We start from the raw sequence: 21,337 nt of genomic DNA, 5'->3' as shown, positions 1-21,337 counted from the left end.
TTATAAGTGAGTACTTGATATAAGAATTTTGGTTTCAGATTTATTCTAAAGGATCATTTATCTATTATTTCTTTCATTAGAGAAAAAAGTATTTCAGCAAGTGTTAGAATAGTACCAGAGAGCTTAAGAGAAAGCAGGAACCTCTTAGCCTCCACTTGTAGGCTGAGACAAGGCATTGTCTTCTTGCTTAGAGGTAATCCAGTTGGGCAGGTCAATGATCTAGCTAAGGCACGAAGGCAGATTCACCTTAAGCCATGCTAAAGAGGTGGAAAATTATCCCTTTAAGCTAATGTACTTTTACTTCCCAGAATCCCTGCCACATTGAACAGTCCCTTTGAGCCACCTTAAGACTGGGTTGGGTCAGTGTGCCTTTCTAAAGCCTAACTTAGACTGCTGTAACTCTTCCCTTTCCTTCTCTTCTGTCTTTTTTACTCCTGATGCCCATCAGAGCCTCACTGTGCTTTTGCTGGTACTGCAGGCTTCTTTACTCTTCCTGAAAAGCCCACCTCCCTGCTGTGTGGCTGCCTATTCAGCTTGTGGCTAGCATCCATGCTGTCTTAAAGCAAACAGCATTGCCTTTTCTTCTTTCTCTTCTGTATTCTCTTCCTCTGGGAAGCTGCTGAAATTCACAGTTTGTCCAACCCTACAGTTTTCTTCTCTTCCCTTCCTTTTTGTCCCTTTCTTCCTTCTCTTCCTCCTCCTCCTTTAAAAAAAAAACTATCCCAGGGCTTCTGTTTAAGTTTGTTTTGTTTTTTTTAATCCTGCTAATTAATGAGACTAAGAATTCCAAGAGAGACCTTGACTTCTCTGGTTTCATCAAGGAACAAAGATAATAGCCCAAATTTCCAGTCAGGTAAATTTTTAGGCAGAGATAGAAATGTGTACCTATAGAAGTTGTAAGATACAAATTTGTATATCATTTAAACGAAATCAAATTATGTAAGATAGGGAAAATAAGACTAGGAGGGAGCTCAGGCAGTGCAGTGCTTGGCACACAAACATGTGGACCAAAGTGTGATCCTCAGAATACACTTAAATATCCAGATACAATGGCACAAACTGTAACACTATCACTATTGCTGAGGAGCCAGAGACAAGTGGATGCCTAGGTTCAGTAGCTAAGCAGTCCAGAGCAGACAGTGAGTCCTGGGCTAGTGAGAGACCTTGCCTCGAAAACAAGGAGGACAGGATTTGAGAAGGAGTGGCACATGAGGTTGTCCTCTGTCCTCCACATATATGTACACATAACTGCACACATACAGAACATACACAAACATGGACCTGTGCTCATGGGGCACACACAAAGTAAAATTAAATGGAAATATAAAACAGAAAAGACAAGCCTATTGCAATTCAGGGATGACGTAGTTTTTCACAAAACAAAACGGGGTTGTAAGAGCATATAAATACCATAGGATCACAGCTCTCATCTACATTAACAGTCACACCATAGTGGGCATGTACTTTGTCATCACTCTTTTGTATGCTACTCACAGAAGTTGGATCAAAATGGTCATGGCTAGTGGTTAGGAATGTAGAAAGAAAGTGTGGAAACTTAAAGAGGAATGTAGGGAGAGCCTTAGAACAATTTTCAATGACTTAAAGTATCTAAAGTTAGAGATAATTATGAAAAATGTGATTCAGCCTAAGCCAAGGAGATGAGATGTTCAAAAACCGTTGCTTTAAAAATAACGTTATGTGTTAAAGGAGAAGTCAGGTTCCATCTAGGCTTCCTTTCTATTGCTGTACTAACTCAAAGGTCAATAGCAACCTGGGGCAGCGGGGTGGGGGGGCGGGATGGATAAAGCTCATCTTACAGCTTTTACTCCATCACAGTCATGATAGAAAGTCAGAAGAGGACCTCGAGGCAGGAGCCTGGAGGCGGAAATTTAAGCCGAAGCCATTGGAGAGCACTTGCTCTTCATAGCTTTCTCAGTTTGTTTTCTTATACACCACAGACCCACCTGCCCAGGAATGGCACCACCTTAGTGGGCTGGGCCTTTCCCATACCAGTCTTTACTAATAAAAAACAGAAACCAAATGAAACCAAACCAACAACAACCAACAAACTTTCCCAACTCGTTCCTATTGGCCAATCTGATAGAGACATTTTCTTATTTGAGAATCCCTTTTTCCGGATGATCCAAGCTTGTGTCAAGGTGACAAGAAAAGCTAACTAGCCCAGGCCATCTTCATAAAGACACATCCAATGTGTAGAATTTCTATGCTAGAGACTATAAAATAATGTCTAGAGAAACAATCTCATTCCAACCAGTACATGATTGTACTCTTCTCAGGGGGAGGAGCCAATAAACCTTTTGGTCCTATCCAGAGTGAAGAATAGAAGTGGAGCATAGTTTACCATTAAATAAAAGTGAGGTTAGATAAAGGTAATAAGCACCAACAGTCTCCAAGAGTAGACTGTCCAGTGCCTTGAATTGCTGACGGCACAGGGTTCCTGATGTGTCATGAAGAGAGCTTAGACGCATCCAGAATCTGCCTCCCCAGTGCTGTCTCACACAATAGCACCATAGAATGATGCAAGGTAAGGCCATTAACTACAAAAATAGGCAAATTCTATTAATAAAAGAGAGGTTAGTAGAGGAGGCTCAGAAGCTGCCTTAGTAGATTTCTTTGCACTTGGATTTGAATGTGACAACATGGCTTAAAGTTCTAGAAAGCACTGGTGAGCATCCTAGCCTTTGTAATGGAGCCTACTTGAGAACTAAGTGGGGCTAGAGACAATATGAGGGTGCAGGCTGATCATATTTAATGTCACAGATTAATAAGTCCCTTCTGGGAATCATTTCAAGTCATCTTTTGGCTCAGTAAGTATTGTGTGCTTGTAAAATGACCAAAGCATTCAGCTTCTTGTTCCTGCTCCTGTGTGTAGGAAAGAGTAAGTGCCATTATTAATGGTCTTTGATTAACAACAGATCAACAGTATTCTCATGATAACAAAGGGCTGTGTACTATGGTGGGGAGATGCTGGCTGGCAATTAGGGATAAGAACAAGAATCTTGGGCCAGGGATTTGACCTGATGATTAAGGATGGCCATCGCCAAACCAGGTGATCTGATTTCAGTGCTTACAACTTACACAGTGCAAAGAGAGAATAAACTTCCGCAAGTTGCTTTCTGACCTCCACATGAATTCCACAGCATGTACAACTCCCTCACCAATAAAGAAACCAATATGGAACAAGATATAGAAAGGAGAAAGACCTTCATTGTTTCTCTGCAGAACTGCAGAGTCGGGGGCACTTCGCGATTACTACTGCCATACTGCCAAGAGAAGCCTCATCTTAAGTGCTGTATTTTAAATAAATTGTGGTATAAATGACAACGCAAATATGCCACAAATGCCTCTTATGCAGTGACTAGAACAGGAAGCATGAATTTGATATTTATAAGATACAAGATAGTATTTTGGTTACCTTGTATGGAGTAACATTTTGCCAGTTACTAATTTTAATTGCAGTTTCCCAGAAGTGTTCTATATTTTACTCTGCCACTCATGGTCTATTTTAAACATTGCATGAGTGGTTCTGTTAACTATATATTTTAAGAAAATAGGACATGAACCAATCAAGTTTTGGGTCTCACATATACAACTTTTGGCACTGAATACATAATGGCTTTGTCATTCATTCTCACGTCTCAAGGTAGGTGTGTCATTTTATGGCAGCGATGTGTCAATTATGAGTAAGGGTTTAGAGAGGAGGATGGATTTGTGTAACTCAACTTACTAAACAGAAATCCTGTCCTGAGAATTACAATAAAATATTCAGAATGCACAAGTACACCCGAGGGATAAACATTGTTTAGCGGTCCTGGGTAATTCTCTTTGTTTTAAACTGTGAAAACTGAGCTGGGGTGTAGCTCAGTAGTAGACAGCCTGGACATCATGTGGAAAACCTTTTGAGTCTGATGCCTAGAAACAACAACAACAACAAAAAAAAGGTAAGAAATTAGGCCAACCGAATGCATCTTCATCTACTGCAATGAGGCACAGACTCTGTGGGCAAATTCTGATGAAGAACTGCTGATCTTAATGAAATATATGATCTTTAAAGCATAAAGACAGCCACCAACAGAAAAATATCTAACTTTGGATTGACAGGATGGCTCAGCAGGTAAAGGGACTTTGCTCCCAAACCTGGCAACATAAGTTTGATCAGCTGGATCCACAAGGTGGAGAAAAAGCAATTCCTGAAAGTTGCTTTCTGATCTCTGTATGTGTGCCATGACTTCTATGTATTACGCATTTATACTGGTATACACACTCATATGCATGCATACATACACACACACACACACACACACACACACACACACACACACACACACGCATGCACGAAATAAATAAATTGAAAAATTTAAAGACAGTAAAACATTAAAAAAAAAAACCCAAATAGTATAAAGCCTATCTAACAGGTTAGAACAGTGGGTTTCATATTTCGCTACTGAACCTTACTTGTCTTCTACACTGTGATCTGTGTGCCTCATCGGAATCTTCTGGATGATGAGCACCAGAGAGCTGAGGTAAGGCCAGAACCAGCTCTCAGTTTCACGTACAGATAGGCCGCAAGAACAAACAGGAACATATGGAGGATGAACACTGTGCCCGGGAAATGGGACACTCTCAGGCGAGGTGAGCCTCTAAGCATTGCTATGAGGATGAACGTGTTTGTGGGGGCTGGGATGCTTTGCAGGGATGTCGACATCTGAACGTGAAGCCTGAAGGTGCCGGGGACTGAGTGACGCTTTGGAGTTAATCACTGTAATGGGGTTAAGTTTAGCTTACTAAGAGACTCTGGGGTCTCCATATATCCTAATGAAAATAATATTGTGTAAATTTATTATTCTTACTGAAATATATATATATATATATATATATGTATGTATGTATGTATATAGTGATTGTATCCTGTAGAAATTCTCCAATGGCCTTCTCAGTTGATTTGTTTTTTCAGACAGCGTCCAAGAACGTCCTCAAACTTCCGAAGCAGCCAAGGCTTTGCTGATCTTCTTGTCTCTTGCTTCCATTGCCCGCGTGCTGGGTTACAAGCATCCAGCACATGAGGCTGAGGAAAGTCCTCTTTAAATACATTAAAGTCCTAGCTTGGCTTACTGGCCAATGATGCCTATAAATAACTAATAGATATTTAGCCAGCAACAGGCATCTTACGATTTCCTCATTTGTTCTGCAATGTCTAAATTCTATAACATAACTTTATATCTTTTCCTAAACAAATAATAAGCCTATGAATTCTTTCCACAAATATATAGCTCTCCTAAAATAATACAATGAAGGAGCCTAGGCAGTATTCTTGTATGCAAATGTCCCACGTAACACAGGACCGTGTGCAATGGCTATACATTACGAAAAAATATCTCAGGAGTGAATACAAAACTAAGACTAAAAACAAAACATTTAAATATATGATGTGGGCCAATTTCAATTGTGATTCTAAGAAAGCAGTAAAAGAGAACAAAATTAATTCCCATATAATCCACAGAAGTAAGCCATCAGAGTAGTGTCCAGTTTCTACCTAGCAGAGACATTGCTTCTCTGCTCTCAGCAGCAGACTCGCTGAGTGCAGCGCAGACAGTTCTTTTTCTTACTCCTTCTCATATCCCGTCTCTTGCACTGAGGTCCTAACTCACGCACGCCCGGGGCAGTATGAAAAGCTCACTGTGATCCCAAGTGATGAAGCAGGCCCCAAAGATAAGACGCATCAGGTCAATCTATTCTTTGGTCCCTTGATCTAATTTAGCTTGGGGAAAGAGAAGTCTCCTACAAAGAGAATGGAGAATGAGCCGGAGTCATGTCCTCACTGAGTCTTGTTTTCTTAAGACATTTTAAAAGTAAGGGCAGGAAGTAGGGCTTGAGAGCTGGGGGCTGGGGGAGGGGAGCCGCCCGCGTAAGAAAACCACAGCGTGTTTGTCCTGAACTGTAGAAACTATAAAAGAAGAGAGAGGAAGAAAAGTTCAGAGCTGTTCTATGTGATGGGTCTTGGGGTCAACCTGAAGAAGAGTAGAAGATGGAGCGAGAGGGAAGCGGGATGCCTGAAGGAAGACTCTAGAAGGAATGTCTACCTGTACAATGCTGCTATAAATACTGCAGAATAGAGGTCCAGGTAGCAAACACAGTGCCCCAACTTAACATTTTCTAATGAGATAAAAATCACTACGATGCTCCAGAAGGAAATGAGAATCTCCAGCACGCAGTGATGGAGGTGAGCGGCATGTTCAACGGGTACAAATGCATGGTTTGTGTGACAAGAATAATGCAAATGAGGGGTGCAAGGGTAAATGCTTCTGTGACTATGGGGTTAGCACGTTTGTTAATGAGTATCAGCTGGAACACGTGGAAAAGAGAAATACATGGCAGGGATGAGTTATGGTTTCTTATGATATAGTTATTTAATATAAGTAAAGAATTATTATTATAAATACAATTATATAAATTATATTGAAATATAAATTATAATTATAAATAAACAAAGAGAACATGAAGCCAATTTGACTGAGAAAAATCACAGTTCTTTTAAAACAAATGTTTAGAGAATAATCCTTTTATTTCATCTTCTGCTAATTTTAATGTGTTACTGTTTAAATTTTACATACTATATTAAATATATTTTTTCAGGTTCACATCTGCATGCTTGATAAAATTGATTTTTTATAGTTCAAGGATTGTTGACATGTTTTTATTTATCACTTTGCTAGTTATATGCATGTCAATAATGAAGAAGTGTTGTGGGATATTTGGCAGCCCACTAAAAACCATTTATTTATTTATTTATTTATTTATTTATTTATTTATTTCTGTGTGTGTGTGTGTGTGTGTGTGTGTAAAACTATAAAACTAATACTTTGGCATATTCCATTTATGGTCTTTTCTCATACCAACCCTCATACTTATTTTTACTTATTTTTCCCCATCATGGTACAAAGGCCACATGTGAAGCTCTGTGCAGGCTCTGTAAGAACTCAAATACTGAGTCATATTCAGAGCCTTTCTAATTCATGTCAAGTATTTTTTTTTTTCTTCATTAAGGAGAGTTGGAATACAAAGAAAACCCTGTTTTAGATTTTTAAAAATTATTTATTTTTTTTCCTGCACATGTATGTGTGTTTCTGTGTGGGCATGTGCACAGGAGTGCAGGTGCCCGTGGAGCTCAGAAGAGCACATCGGAGCTCCGGGAGCTGGGAGTCAGGCAGTTCTGCACCTCCTGACTGGCGTACTTGGCGTCTAGCTCAGGTCCTCTGAAAGAGCAGCAAGTGCTCTAAGCCTCTGGGCTATCTCTTTAGTCCCCTGCCCAAGTTTTTAAAATGTGTCTTTCCAAGCGCTCTAGTCTTAATGTTTTGACCTAGTTTTAAACCCAGCTTTAGCTTTGAGGCTACATTTTATAAAGCAGAGCACAAGCCACAGTTTTTAAAATGCAACTCAGAATTAGGCCCACAGAAGACATTAAGCCAGCATGCACAAACACATCGAAATATGTAAACATCACGATAAAATACAATGAAATAAATTAAGAAAAAAGGGGTAGCATGGTTCAATATTCTCCCTTTAACTTCATATTATAACTTATTCTAGATTTGAATTGGTGTAAGTAAAATCCAGTGTTACATATTTAACTACTGAATCCAATGTAATTTCAATATTGAATCCAGAATCAGGAGAGATAAGAGAGAGAGAGAGAGAGAGAGAGAGAGAGAGAGAGAGAGAGAGAGGAACAATCCATCCTCCTACAGTAAACTGTATGCAAAAACACTTAAACACTTGAGAACACTGTAAAGGAATCCAGGGTTTGTAGTTTGGGAAGAAATTACAAAGCATTATGTAAAAGCCGAGGAAAGAAGTCAGTTGTAATTCAAGGCTTAAAATGCCCATCCAGCCAATTACAAATTCAGGAGGATTCTAAAAAATTTAATACACCCGGATCTTTAATCTGTCACAAAGGCAGTGCCAACTTTAGGCAAAATGGCAAATCCTGAGATGGGCAAAAAAAATGAGACTTGCCTAGAAGACCTTTGTTGTAGGTCTTCAATGGACTGACTAAAGCATGCTGAGGATTTTCTCAGCTGCTCTTGGCTCAGCGGGAAGGAGATCTGGGCAGACAGCTTCAGAAAGGATGCCGGGTAGCACCAGCTACTGCAAACAAACAAGGAAGTGCTGACTTTAGAGGGATGGAGACAGATACGGAAGCGGGGGCCCACAGAACTAGCAGCTAAATTAGTATACGTACAGACACACTCCGTGCCCTCTCGTGCATGCCAGTGCTCGCAGCCATCACACTTCCTTCCTGTGGCTCCAGGGCGGCACGTGCAGAGCCCCGTGAGCGGGTCACAGGGAACAGGCAGGGAGCCATAGGGGTCACACTCACACTCTTGACAGGAGCCTCCAGGGCTGGTTGGGCTGCCAGTGTAGCCTGGGGCACACCTAGATTGGAACAGGAAAGACCACAATAGAGATGCATGAAAGTCATACCTCTATATCTGCTAGTGTGTGTGTGTGTGTGTGTGTGTGTGTGTGTGTGTGTGTGTGTGTGTATTACATGTGTGCATGCACATGCCCACATGCTTGCTGGTGTTTACCATAACTAGAGATTGAGGGATTGGGTCTCAGATCTTGCATATGAAAACATATGAAAACATACTCTGGATGTATCTTTCTTTCTTTCTTTCTTTCTTTCTTTTTCTTTCCTTCCTTCTTTCCTTCCTTTCTCATTTCTATTTTGTTTGTTTGTTTTTCAGTTGCACAGGCTGGTCTTAAACTCAGTTTGTAGCAGTATGAACATACCATTCTCCTGCCTCATCCTTCTGAGTAGCCTGAATTGTGGGTCTGTATTAGCAGGCCTGGCTTGGTCATTCTCTGTCTAATCTGTGATAACAAGTGTTCAGGGAAAGGACTGTTTACATAAGAACTCTGAAGGTATTTCTTGACATCTGCACAGGAAATGAAGGTATTCTAAGCAGGTTCAGATTGATGAGCTCCTTCAAGTGTTCGTTGTAAGACTAATAAAGATAAAGTACAGGAAGGGTCGTCTACATTATAGGGACAATCAAGAAATGTAAGCGAGTTTTAGAAGCTGATCGCATCTGGGCAGGTCATACCGTGATTTAAATGACTTCAGGAGCTCTCATAAGTGGAGCACACTTATCTAGAAGGTTACAGTAAAAATGTAGTGGAGACTTTTGGTTTCGTTTAGGTGAATGGAAGCTTTTTTTTTTTTTTTTTTTTTTTTTGGAAATATAACCTAGTCACTTATATGTTAGAGATGATAATAAATTCAAAACTATGACAACGTTTGAGAATTGCAAATATAATTCAAACCACTCACGTTTGCGAGTATATAACCCTGCTCATCTGTAAACCGCATGATCCTCCAACTTCTACTGATTTTACATGAATGCATATTAAAATGATGGATTTCTGCAACCAGTCTGCTTTCAGACAGTAATTGTGATCTTGCTATACATTCTTCTAGTCTTTTCTACACACCTGCTTAGGCAGTTAGTGGCCATTTCAATTTATAAAGTTAGCTGCAGCATAAAATATATGTGTTATAAGTTGCTGCAGAAGATCCCATCAGTGCCCAGGGTTGCACACAGTCGTGATCCTATTGGTGTTTTCAAGGGCATTAAATGAGTATTCGCTTCAACATAATCCCAAGGGATATGGTGGGCGTAGACAAGACATGCACTATCATCTATAATCTATGTCCAAATGGTATATGCATCTTCCAAATAAATGAAACCATTTTTGGATGTTTGTGTAAACTGTTGAATCTCTGCTAATTCCTAGTGATATGGGCAGTGTGATTGCACTGCTCTGTATACGTATGAAAGTGCCAAATGTTATGTGTAGTTATCATATGCAGACCTTTGACAATGTATCTTACAAACAGGTACATTTTATTGGAATTTGTAAAACTTACACCTAGTTGCTCCATTCATTTTATATAACCATTTCTGGCCATGTAAAAGATACATAACTAGTTGATAGGAAATAATAACAAATGTTTATGTAGTTTTAAAAATGACTAATGGTTTTAGAAGCTCCAACAAGACTCTAGTGAGGTGGGCAAACAGACCATGGGAAAGAGAACTGTAATTGTGATTTCGGGTGATTTTCAATCTTAGCTTTCTTACATAGAAAATTCTAGAATATGAACAGTCACAAAATTTGCCCGGCTTTAAGGCAAAGGATATAGACCTTTGAAATCCATCCTCTCTTGTTAATTATTGGCGATGAGCCACCAGAGGAAGAAAGGAGTAAATTCTCAGGCTAATTATACCTTTTCCTGTGAAGGAACTTGGGCAGGATGCCAACAGGCCCCCCTTACACATCTGATTATCAGGAAAGAAGTATTAAGTAGGTGGAAAATGGGACCCAGATATGTTGCTGGAAGTAAGCTAAATCCACAAATGGTTATGAAACCGTTGCATTGCTGCCAATTATACTGAGATCTCAGAATGTACAGAACATGATAGTGTTAGTCACCCTGCCGTGTCTGAAACACGAGAAAGGCTAGTCACCATTTGAACACCTACCTTCCTGATCTCATGGGGATGCGTATCTGCCTAAGGCAGTCAATTTGGGACTGTGTTCTGTGCTTTGCTTTTGCGTGGAACCTAAATTCAGCTTAATGCTGCTTTCTCAGATTTTGTATTACCTCACCGTCAGAAGCCTTTGAACGACATTGATTGCCTACTAAAAAGTGGGACCCATAACAGACACTTCATTTTCTGAGTAAGACTAATTACTCTAATTACCTTCCCAATTCAAGAATACAGAAAGATCTGCTGCTCCAAGGCCAAAGTGCTGAGAGCAATGGCACATGTGAAGTTATTGCTGACCACTATTGGCCAGTGAAATAACTGAGAACAATGTGGCCAGCTTCTCAATTTCTGTAGCTTTGGAAGAAACCTGATACCTGTTCTTATAAAATTATATCTGATTCTGTTCATATTAAAACATAAATTAAACAATCATGAAATTGTTTGGCATCACCAAGGGCTCAACATGAAGTTCGAACCAACACATTTTTTTAAAATAGCACTTCTAAAGCCGTGAAGATAGTTTTGAAGCATTGATGACTCCAATATAAATGATGAAATTATATATTTTAAAAAACCCCTAATGGTATGTGACCCTTTACGATCTCCCTGTGTGATTGTCGGTACCTTTCACAGTACTGTCCTTCATACCCCCGAGGGCAGGCAGTGCATCGGTAATCATCCAGGCCTTCCTGCACACAGGAGGGGCTAAAACTGAATCAGAAAACAACACATACAATGTTAATTGCTTTTTTGATAAAGTTTAGTATTTCTATCCATTACCAAGGGTACTGGAACATTTTGCTGTGTGTATGTGTGTGATAAATACATTTATAAATATCAATAAATGTCTTATTTATGGCAAGGACAATTAAACACTACTAATGATAGATAGCAAAAGTGGTTAGTTTTTAATGAATTAATAAGATCCCACATTAAGAAATAATGATTTTTGAATTCTAATAATTTTATGAAACCCATATAAATACTAAATATTCAACAAGATTATCATAATTTTTATTAATCCAAAGACATTTTCTGATAGGAACATGTGTGCCTGTGTCTTATAGTAGACCAGATATCAGTGAATAGCTTCTAGGTTAAAAGCCAAACCAAAAAAAAAAAAAAAAAAAGAGGATACAAAAATCATAAATTTTTTTTACCTGAAACCTTAGTGCAAATTGCCACTGGCTGTTCAACATGTGGAGTGTGAATGGATGCTCCACTCAGAATACCACAGGGCCTTTCCCAACCTACCAGATTCTAACACTCTAACAAATTACACGACGTAATTTTATCTAGCGTGTGGCAAGAAGACAAAGCTTTCTGTATGAAAATGAACGAAATTTGCTCACTATTTTATGGGCTTTTAAATAATTGCTCTGTAATCACATGTGCAGACCACAGCCTGACCACAGCTCAAAACAGTGCTGTGTTCTCTGCATTCCCAGTGGGTAAGACTTCATGGAGCATCAGGAAGAGAAAGCTTCCTTGCTGTAAAGCAGCAATGCTTCAGATATTCTGTTTCATTGTTTGGGGGCTTCTAAATCATTCCATACAAAGAAGCAATACTAAGGGTTGCTTTCAGGCCAAGATCCAAATGGTAGTCCACACCATGACCATACTCTTTGGTTTGGGCATCACTGGGGTTGCATCTTGTAATAGCATGCATGCATTAAAGCCATATAAATTCATGGTTCATGAATGGATGCTTCATTTTAACTTTTGCATAATGTGCAAACAAATGAATCTACTATGTACAACCTTGCTATCCAACCAATAGATTTTTTTTTGTCTTCCAAAGAACTTAGACCCCCAAACTCATAACTTGTACATTAAATTAAAGAACTGAAAACTTGATGCTGAGAACATGTGTGTGGGTGCATGCCCATGCACAACACATAGGCCCCGTGAAACAGATTCTAGATGTTTTAAATACAATTCTAGACTGGCCAATAGAATGGATTACAGTCAATTATTGTAAGACAACAAAGTCCTTGATAAATTAAATGTCTTAAAGCACTGTAGCACTCCTGGACACGTTGGTACAAACTGTTGAAGTACAGTTTTTGTGATGGGTTTGATTTTTATTTTCAACCATATAAAAGGACTTTGGAACGGGCGTATGGGAATGTCATCTTCCCTGAAGTCGGTGTCAATCTCTCTTCTCACAGCTCCTCTCTACCCCTGACTCCTATCTCATCTGTATGTGGTTCTTTCTCAGTAACCACCTTCTTCTCTGTCACAAACACACCACTGCACAGCTTGTAAAACTTACAGGCTGTTCCCTGCAGGACCTTTGCTGGATTACAGAGCTGCCTGGCCTCCTGGAAACCACTTCCTTCTGGTTTTGACCCCTGCTTACAGGCTGTTTCTTTACTGGATCTATTTTGTGTTTTTCATCTGTTAATGTGATCTGGGGCTGAGGGTTAGATTTCTCCTCTAAGTCACTTCCTTTGTCCTGAGGGCCTTTAAATGACTGTGTTGACTCTGGCATTGAAAGTTGATTTTCTCTTCTTCTGGAAAAAAAAAAATGTACCTGACTTTCCTCAGCTTAGTCAGCGGTTAGGCTTCTGTATCCTCTGCTAAATCCGCAGAGTCAGTGCTGCCCCTTTCTTCTACAGTCCATCAAATCGTGGTTTGATGTATAAATGTCACTGGAGCTACTCTTGGTGGCTTCAGCACATTATCCTATGCTGTGCCACCTCTGACCTCCATGAAATTGCTAGCATTCACCTCTCCACCCTCTTCCACTTTCACTCTTCTTCAGCTGCGTTAACCCTGTCTCCTCCAGCTGTGGGCCAGGGTCCCCTCAGCTGGACTAATCTTGCAGCCGTTCCATAGGCTCATTCTACCACTTTTTTTTTTTTACATTACTGCACCATCCACACCTGTCTAAGGTCATTGACCCTTACTGAAATGGTGCAATGGCATGTCCCCCCCCCCCCCCCGCCACCCCACTCCACCCTCACCCCCCCCCCCCACATTCTCTGGGGCTACTTGCTTTGTTCTGCAACTATTATCTCAACCTATATTTTACATTACATGTCTCTGTTCACTGTCTTACTTATGGAAAAACACAACTTCCAAGGGAGCAATAAATAGGACTATTCGGCCGGCTTCCATATTCCCAGTTTGAGAAGGTATTCTCGGATGGCATTGGGTTGGCTCTTCACTAAATATTTGTTGATCAAAGGAGTGGATAAAATATTACCTCTATCTTTATGGACTGTACAATTATGTGGGACCCCCCACACAAATGTAGGACAGGACATGTTTTCTTTCTTATTCAGAATACCAAGAAGGAGTACTTCCTACTTTACAAAAGTTTGACAACATCTGATTGAAGTCAAGGCGTGATGTGCCATGCATTGGCGGCATGAAAAAGCACAGAAGCATGCTGTGCCAGGAAAATGACTGCAGTGGAAGTGGTTCTTGAACTGGATTCCTAAAATTGGGCTGGATTTTTATATGGGTTATGTTAGGCCTTAGTGAGAAGGAAGACTTTTGAATTGAGCAAGCGACTGCAAGCTTGGTATCACATGGCGAGGTGCTGTGGGCCAAGGCTTGCAGAGATAGACTGACGCTACCTTACAAAGGTTCGCCCTTTCCTTGGGCGTAAGCAGTAGAGTGTGTGTGTGTGTGTGTGTGTGTGTGTGTGTGTGTGTGTGTGTGTGTGTGTGTGTGTGTGAAAGTGCTGCTGCTGACTCACACCATTGAAGGTTTATGGTATTTGATTTGATCCAAGAGAAGGAAGCTAATTCTGAGGCTGTGAGCTGGTAGTCACAGAGTCTCCCTTGCCTTAACTGAAGTCAGTAAATTAAGACATCTCACCTCTCCCATCTGTGGCTCGGAATCTATTTTTACATGTTAGGGGGAAAAAGTGTCTCTCTTTGCCCTGACTAGTTTTTTCTACTTGGCTTCTTAAGCCTTCTTACCATCCATAGATATTTCTGTGTTAATTAGGCTAATATGTTCCAAGCTACAGCTGGTGAGATTAGTGGGTCATGAAATCAGCTTAGTCTTTTTGCCTAAGATTTTCTCTGAAAAAATATATGATAAGAAAATTGAATAAATGGAAGGATACATGCACACATATTTGACTGTCTACATATTGGCTTTTGAACACCAGGTTATGATATTTTAAAGGGATACTTACAGTTGTGGTTAATAAAGTCTGAGTAGCATTTGGGCTATAACTATGATGTTTTGAATCTCTCAGGCTCCTTAGCATGAAATTTATACTCAAATCATGAAATAAAAATATGAATATTTCTTTAATTGATTCTGATAACCAAGCAAGCTAGAATTGTATATTTGCAATTTCCTAAACCCTCTCTATTTAAAGTCCACCCCAACTATTGTCATCCTTTAACAGTGACCCTCCCTGGTAAAAGCTGCCACCTTTGCTCAGCCCCCTTTGAAAGAGCAATTCTGGGTGCTGGCTAGCTATTACTCCTGGTTCCCTTGGTACCAGGGACAATGCTGCCCGAGGTTTGGTCCCCTGGCTTCTCCTGCATCTGCATTTGCTTTCCTAGTGATGGAGACTCCTCAAGAGAAGAAGCCCATTTTTCCTTCTCTCTGTGTGCACCCCTTGTGGAACATCCACCTGAGAAATCTAATCTGACTTTAATTCATTTATTAACATATTTCCTCCTTCATCTGCTCCTGCAATTTTCAGATTTCCATTCCGCACAGCCATTTGCATATTTCCATTCAGACAGACCTTTCACATCTATCTGAACCCATTTAAACCGTAAATTACCTGTCTTCAGCAGCAGCTCTCTCATGATTCCCCTCTGTAAGTTCATGGCTCCACCATTTTGGGGGGCAAACTGGCTAAAGTCATCAGCTTTCAACTCCTGCCTGGACCCTCACCCAGCCAACTTAATTAGTCAGCGGTTGTGTTGTGCTGTGCGAAACAAGTCCCTCACACTCACGCCTGCCTTGCCCTCTGTGACTGGCACCTGGCTTTCGGCTCTCATTATCTTTTGCCCAGATTAGTGCAATCACCCTTTTAATTGGTCTCATTGCTTTTTTTTTTTTTTTGCCTGCTTCATTTCTTTGCGTTTGGCTCTACCGTAACTGGCTTCCTAAAATGTGCTTCTGATCATTTTAACTTTTTTAAAAAGAAAAAAAGCTCGCATGTTTTAAATTAACACTAAAAGTTAAATGGTAATTTTATGGACTGGCATTCAAAGATCTCTTCTATAGTCTCCATGTTCCCAGTCATCTTCTTCAGCAATGTGGGGTCCTGTTTATACCCCACACTCCAAACTTTTGCTTGCTAGCTGTTAAGCAAGCCTGTGTTGTGCTTTCTAAGCATTCATGCACATCATTTTTTAACTATTCAAACCTTTAGAAGTCCCCAGTCTACTCCTGGTAATGCATTACACATAATAGCCCTTCTTTTAACATATTTTTTTACTCTTCTGTATTAAGAATGGTATTTGTGACTTTAAATTCTGTTACCATTTCCTTAAATGCCAACATTTTATAAGAACTTTCTCCAAGAAATGGCAGGATTCTATTTAACACTCTCTGAAGCTGCAGGTATCACAGTGTACCTAAAAAGGAATTATTACAGATTTTTTTTTAAACCCAAGTGGTTCACATTTTAATAAACAATGAAATAAATGGAATTCCTCTGTTTAAGTGGGAGCATCAGAGGGAGAGCTGGGAAAGGGAAATAATTTCATACCCCTATAATTTTGTACTTGAGCAATAAGATCCTATATCTTATCTTCATCAATATCCACCATACCTAACAATTTATGTTCGGCACCCAGGAGAGAACAGTACACTTGCAAAGGAGAGGGAGGTAATCTATACATAACTGTTTTCAGAATGCATACAAAGCTAAAGATTAAGACACAGGGTGAATGTGCACAGTGGAATTTCATTTTGTCTGAGTGGCTTTGTGGCTCTTTCATTCTTAAGGAATCCAGAGTTCCAATGCTAGGCAAACTGCCATATCTTCTTTATAGAAACCAATTCTTCAAGGAAAGTAAGTGACTTTGCCATGTGGAAATTGAACCTATACAAACCACCTATCAGAAGTATAGATAGTTTTAGCAAAAAGGTAAATGAAAACACTAAGGGGTTTGCAATAATAGATATAAACCAGGGCAGAAGGCTCAGGCACATGAAAGCGAGATGCTTCAGCCCGCCTTTCCCTGAGGTGGTGGCTCCATGGTGCCATGCTCAAACCATCTGAAACGAAAGGGTCTGCGCTCCTAGCCAGTGCTGACTTCTAAAAATCACTTAACAGCAAGTTACCCTGATTTCATTGTGACGTTTTTCAATTGCTTCTTTGGTAATTTTTTTCCCAGTATTGAATCCAACCCACAGAATGAGAGGAAACAAAACAGCCACAAATGTGATTTGGTGTACATGCAGACAGTTCTTCACAGCTGAATCACAGAGAGAGAGTAAAGGCCACACAGACCTGTGCATTCATAGAACCTCACGCATCTCTAACACGTTCTTGTCTTAGAAACAAATCTAATGTCAATATTGATAGTTAAATTTTTATTACTAAGTATTATTTATTACTCAAAAGAGGGTTTTGGAATGGAAATGAGTGATTCAGTATCTACATACTGCCTTTGGTTGTATTTTTATCTTATTAAAAAAATCTGTGGCTTGAGAGGTTTTTGTTTTTTTTTTTTTTTGTTTTTTTTTTGTTTTTTTTTTGTCTATTCAGAAAAATTGGCAAATTATAAACAAGGTTATATCCCAGACAGATGGGATTACTAATGGGAAAAATGATTATATGTGTCAATCTTACTTGTTGCTGGGAGAAATCAGAGGACACGCACAGGGTTGACAGTCACTTGGCAATCCCCTGACAATTCCGTAGTAGCCAAGGGCACATCGCTCACAGAAATCACCAGCAGTGTGATGCTGACAATTCTGAAAAAGAAAATGAAAGTTTCTTTTAATGTACAAGGAGTTACACTGTATCATATCACACAGTTCCCCCATAAATGTACACATACACAGAGGAGAGGAAGGGAGGGAGGGAGAGAGAGAGAGAGAGAGAGAGAGAGAGAGAGAGAGAGAGAGAGAGAGAGAGATTACAATTATCAATTCTTGAGTCAAACATTTTTTAAAGATCTTTTTTATTTAAGAAGCTGACACTATGTGTGGTAGCTAGATTATCAACAAGAGATTTTGTTTTACCTAAATCAAATTCTCTGTTAATTTTCTTTAACTCAAAATAAGCAAATAGAAATTCGAGAATCTCTCAAATTTTAGCTCTGTGAAAAGCCTTGGAAAGTGGTAAAAAAACCTGGGCCCTGATGCCTGTCCATTGGGGGACTCTGATCCAAAGTGGAAAGCATAAATATATTGAGAGACAATGTGCACACAATAGGAAGCCTTGTTCCTACATTATGAATGTTACTCATCTGTTTATTGGAAAATGTTGGTGGCTATTCACCATTATAGAGGACTCAGTTTGACACAGAAACCCTTGTCAATACTTCCTGTTCATGCTTGGATAATGCAAGGTCTTCCACTTATATGTTTAAAGATATTTTCATCAAGGAATCAGAAGCACTGCAAAGTGAGATATAGTTTGAGTATAAAAAGTCTCATCAATTAGAATCATACTTCAGAAAGAGCAATCAATATGGACGTAAGAGGAAGTACCCAGGAGGCACTGGGTGAGGAGAGGAGAGGGTGAAATCATATCCCACCTTGGTGAGTTTATATCCAGTTTAGGAATTCTTAAATACGATGACAATTAGGAATCACAACAATGAAGATGCAATCATGAGTATTGTTAGGGAAAAAAATATGACACGATTTTGAGAGTTGAGAGGGGGGAAAAAGGATTACGGTGAACTTGGAGATGAATTTTGTCTTCCTTTCGTAAGACAGGGTTTGCAGTAGTCAGAGCAACGGCTTGCTCCTTAATGTGCTAAACAGCAACACTGAGAAGTGCAATTCAGTAACAAGATAGACGTAAATATACTCTTCCCTCTCCAGCTTACGTACACTGAGCTAACCACGGGAGAGCACATGAAAGTCGCCACTCATGTGTGGCTCTCTTACCTCTGGGACTTCTCATTTGTAAATCCCTTCCTTGTTCAGTCAATGTCATTTCATCTTCTTACCTGGGCATCTCATCTCAACTCTTAATATCAAATGTCTTTTTCTCTCATACGCATTCCTCTGCGTCCTAAATATGCTTTAACAGCTCCTTCTGTGTAGCTTAACACAGCAAATTGAAACACCATCGGCCTGCAACTACTATTCTAAATGACTGAATGAAAGAGTTCACGTTCTAGGCTACGTGGGCCACATGGGTCAAATTTTTTATTATGGTAAAGGACGGGTACGGCACCTCATAAATGAAGAAAAGTGGTCATCAGGACAAAATGATTTGTTGCATCATGGTGCTGATTTAAATGCCATATCCATCCTTTACTTGACCACCTGGAAGAATCTACCGATCTTAGCAGTCAAGGCCTTTCCATACTTCACGGCAACACTCTGAGAAAGTGATTCCAAAATAAAACAAGTACATACGGATTTTTTTCCCTTAAATTATCTAACAAGCCATTGAAGAAATGAGATCATCAAGATCACATTTTATAATTACAGAAGTAAAAATGCCCCAAAGCCAAATTCTTCAACAATGGTCCTCAGAATTTTGGCTTTCGCATAAAATAATCATGCTTTTATGTAATCTAGATATAACTCTAACAGCTGAACTCTGTTGCTTAAATATAATTAGCATTGCTAAAAATGCAGAGGCCCAACATTGTGGTTTTAATTTTCTTCGATCTGCAATTTTACATTATTTGTTTACCAAGAAAGCTAGCATATTTTAACCTTCTCTGAATTGTTGATTTTTCACTACTACCCTAACATGCTATACTTGGTTAAATGAATAAAATACCCTGGCTAGTTCCATAAACAAAGCATATAAACCATAAGGCTGTTTTAGAAACAGCCTTTGACACGTGGCCCTTTCATATGACTAGCCAATTGGCTTGAAACACTGTGCACAGTATTTTCAGAAACTGTCCCATGGAAACTGAATGTACTATGGATACCTAATAAGTTAAAACACATTTACAGGGGTTACACATTAGTAGTTTTTCTCTTTTCTCTCTCTCTCTTTTTTTTGTGATTTATTTATTTATTTATTTACTTTACATCTTAATCATACCTCCATCCTTTTCATCCTGATCCAACCCCCCTCCTTCTTCCCTGTATCCCCACTCCCTTACCCCTCAGAAAAGGGGAGACCCCCCCCAACCCACCCCAGCATATCAAGTCACATCTAGACTAAGCTCATCTTCTTCCCCTGTGGCCTGGAAAGGCAGCCCTGCCAGAAGATAAGTGATAGAAAAGCATACTACAGAGTCCTTGTGAGAGACAGCCCACCCCCACCCTCCCCACATATGAAGATCAAGCTGCCAATCAGGTACATATGTACAGGGGGCCTAGGTACAGTCCACTCATGGTCCTTGGTTGGTGCTTCAGTCTCCACAAGCCCCCGTGGGCCCGGGTTAGTTGGCTCTGTTGGTCTTTCTGTGGAGCTCCTGTCTCCTTCAGGTCCTTCTCTTCCCCACCCCCTCACTTTTCCACAAGGCTCCCTGCACTCTGCCCAATGTTTGGCTGTAAGTCGCAGAATGTGTTTTTATCTGTTGCTGGGTGGAGCCTCTTAGAGGACAGCTATGCTACCTGCCATCTGCAAGCACAGCAAAGTATCGTTAATAGTGTCAGGGGTTGGCTCTCTCCTATGGGGTGAGTCTCAGGTTGGACCAGGCATTGGTTGTATATTCCCTCAATTTCTGCTCTATCTTTATCCCTACACATCTTGTAGGAAGAGTAAATTTTGGGTGGGATGGAGTACCCCTTTCTCCACAAGGAGTTCTGTCTGATTAGAGGGTGACCTCTTCAGTGTCCATGGCCCCTGCTGCTAGGGGTCTCAGCTAGAGTCACCCCCATATCATGCAATAGTACATTAGAATATGTGAAGTTTGCATGTGTGCTTTATCTACAACCTGGATTACAGGTGGCTCCTATTTCTTCTGCAATATTCAATTAATATAACCCAGCTTTGTAGCATTTCAGACTTAAGGTGAGAAGTAACTGGACATAATCTTACACTATACTTTCTAAGTTTTCTCTCCGGTATCACAAAATGCACAGATCTCATAAAGCAGGTCTCCTGTCTTACATGACTGTGAGCAATAGAATTTTCCTTGTGCCTATGAACGTTTGCTTCATTCTTGTCTTAAGGCAGCATTCTGAGTTCTGCCTTCTGAAATTTGGGAGATTAAGTCTAATTCCCATTTCCCAGGGAAGGCACGCCAATATCTAAGAACAACATTACTTCCTAAGTCTTTTGTTACAAGCTAAGCTTTTAACAATGCTAGTTTCTTTTAAAACATGGGGGATTATAAGCGTACTGCTGAGATTTGCAAACACATTAAGAATCCATCCATCCTTGATTTCTGATGCTTGTACAAACAGCAATGTCCTGCATGGGTGCCTACTGAATCTACAACCCGATTAGCGTACCTACATCATATGGGCTGCTGGGATGTGCTGCTGTCATCCTCATCTTTATATCCCAGGACCTATCACAACACATGCATACTGGAACTAGTAACAAAAACCACAAGAACAAATGGACAGGTGAACTAAATCAATTTTCTTCCCATTAATTTCATATTGTTAATTGTGGGTCAAAAGGCCACCTGTTTGTATGTTTTCTGTCATCCAAAATGTTCACTTTG

At 39.9% G+C, this 21,337-nt stretch overlaps 1 protein-coding gene across 1 annotated transcript in view; it reads right to left on the bottom strand.

The window, feature by feature from the left end:
• LAMA2 (laminin subunit alpha 2) overlaps positions 1 to 21,337 on the bottom strand; it is a 588,770-nt gene that overhangs the window by 145,486 nt on the left and 421,947 nt on the right. Inside the window, exons 30-32 of the mRNA XM_084776810.1 lie at positions 17,365 to 17,489; positions 11,202 to 11,288; positions 8,261 to 8,454 (exon numbers count right to left, since the gene is read on the bottom strand). Of these exons, the coding sequence (XP_084632936.1) occupies positions 8,261 to 8,454; positions 11,202 to 11,288; positions 17,365 to 17,489 (406 nt within the window). The remainder of the gene's footprint in view (positions 1 to 8,260; positions 8,455 to 11,201; positions 11,289 to 17,364; positions 17,490 to 21,337) is intronic.

Source organism: Acomys minous, assembly GCF_964271855.1.
Source record: "Acomys minous genome assembly, chromosome: 3".
NCBI lineage: Eukaryota > Metazoa > Chordata > Mammalia > Rodentia > Muridae > Acomys > Acomys minous.
This window is presented reverse-complemented; position numbering and strand designations above follow the sequence as displayed.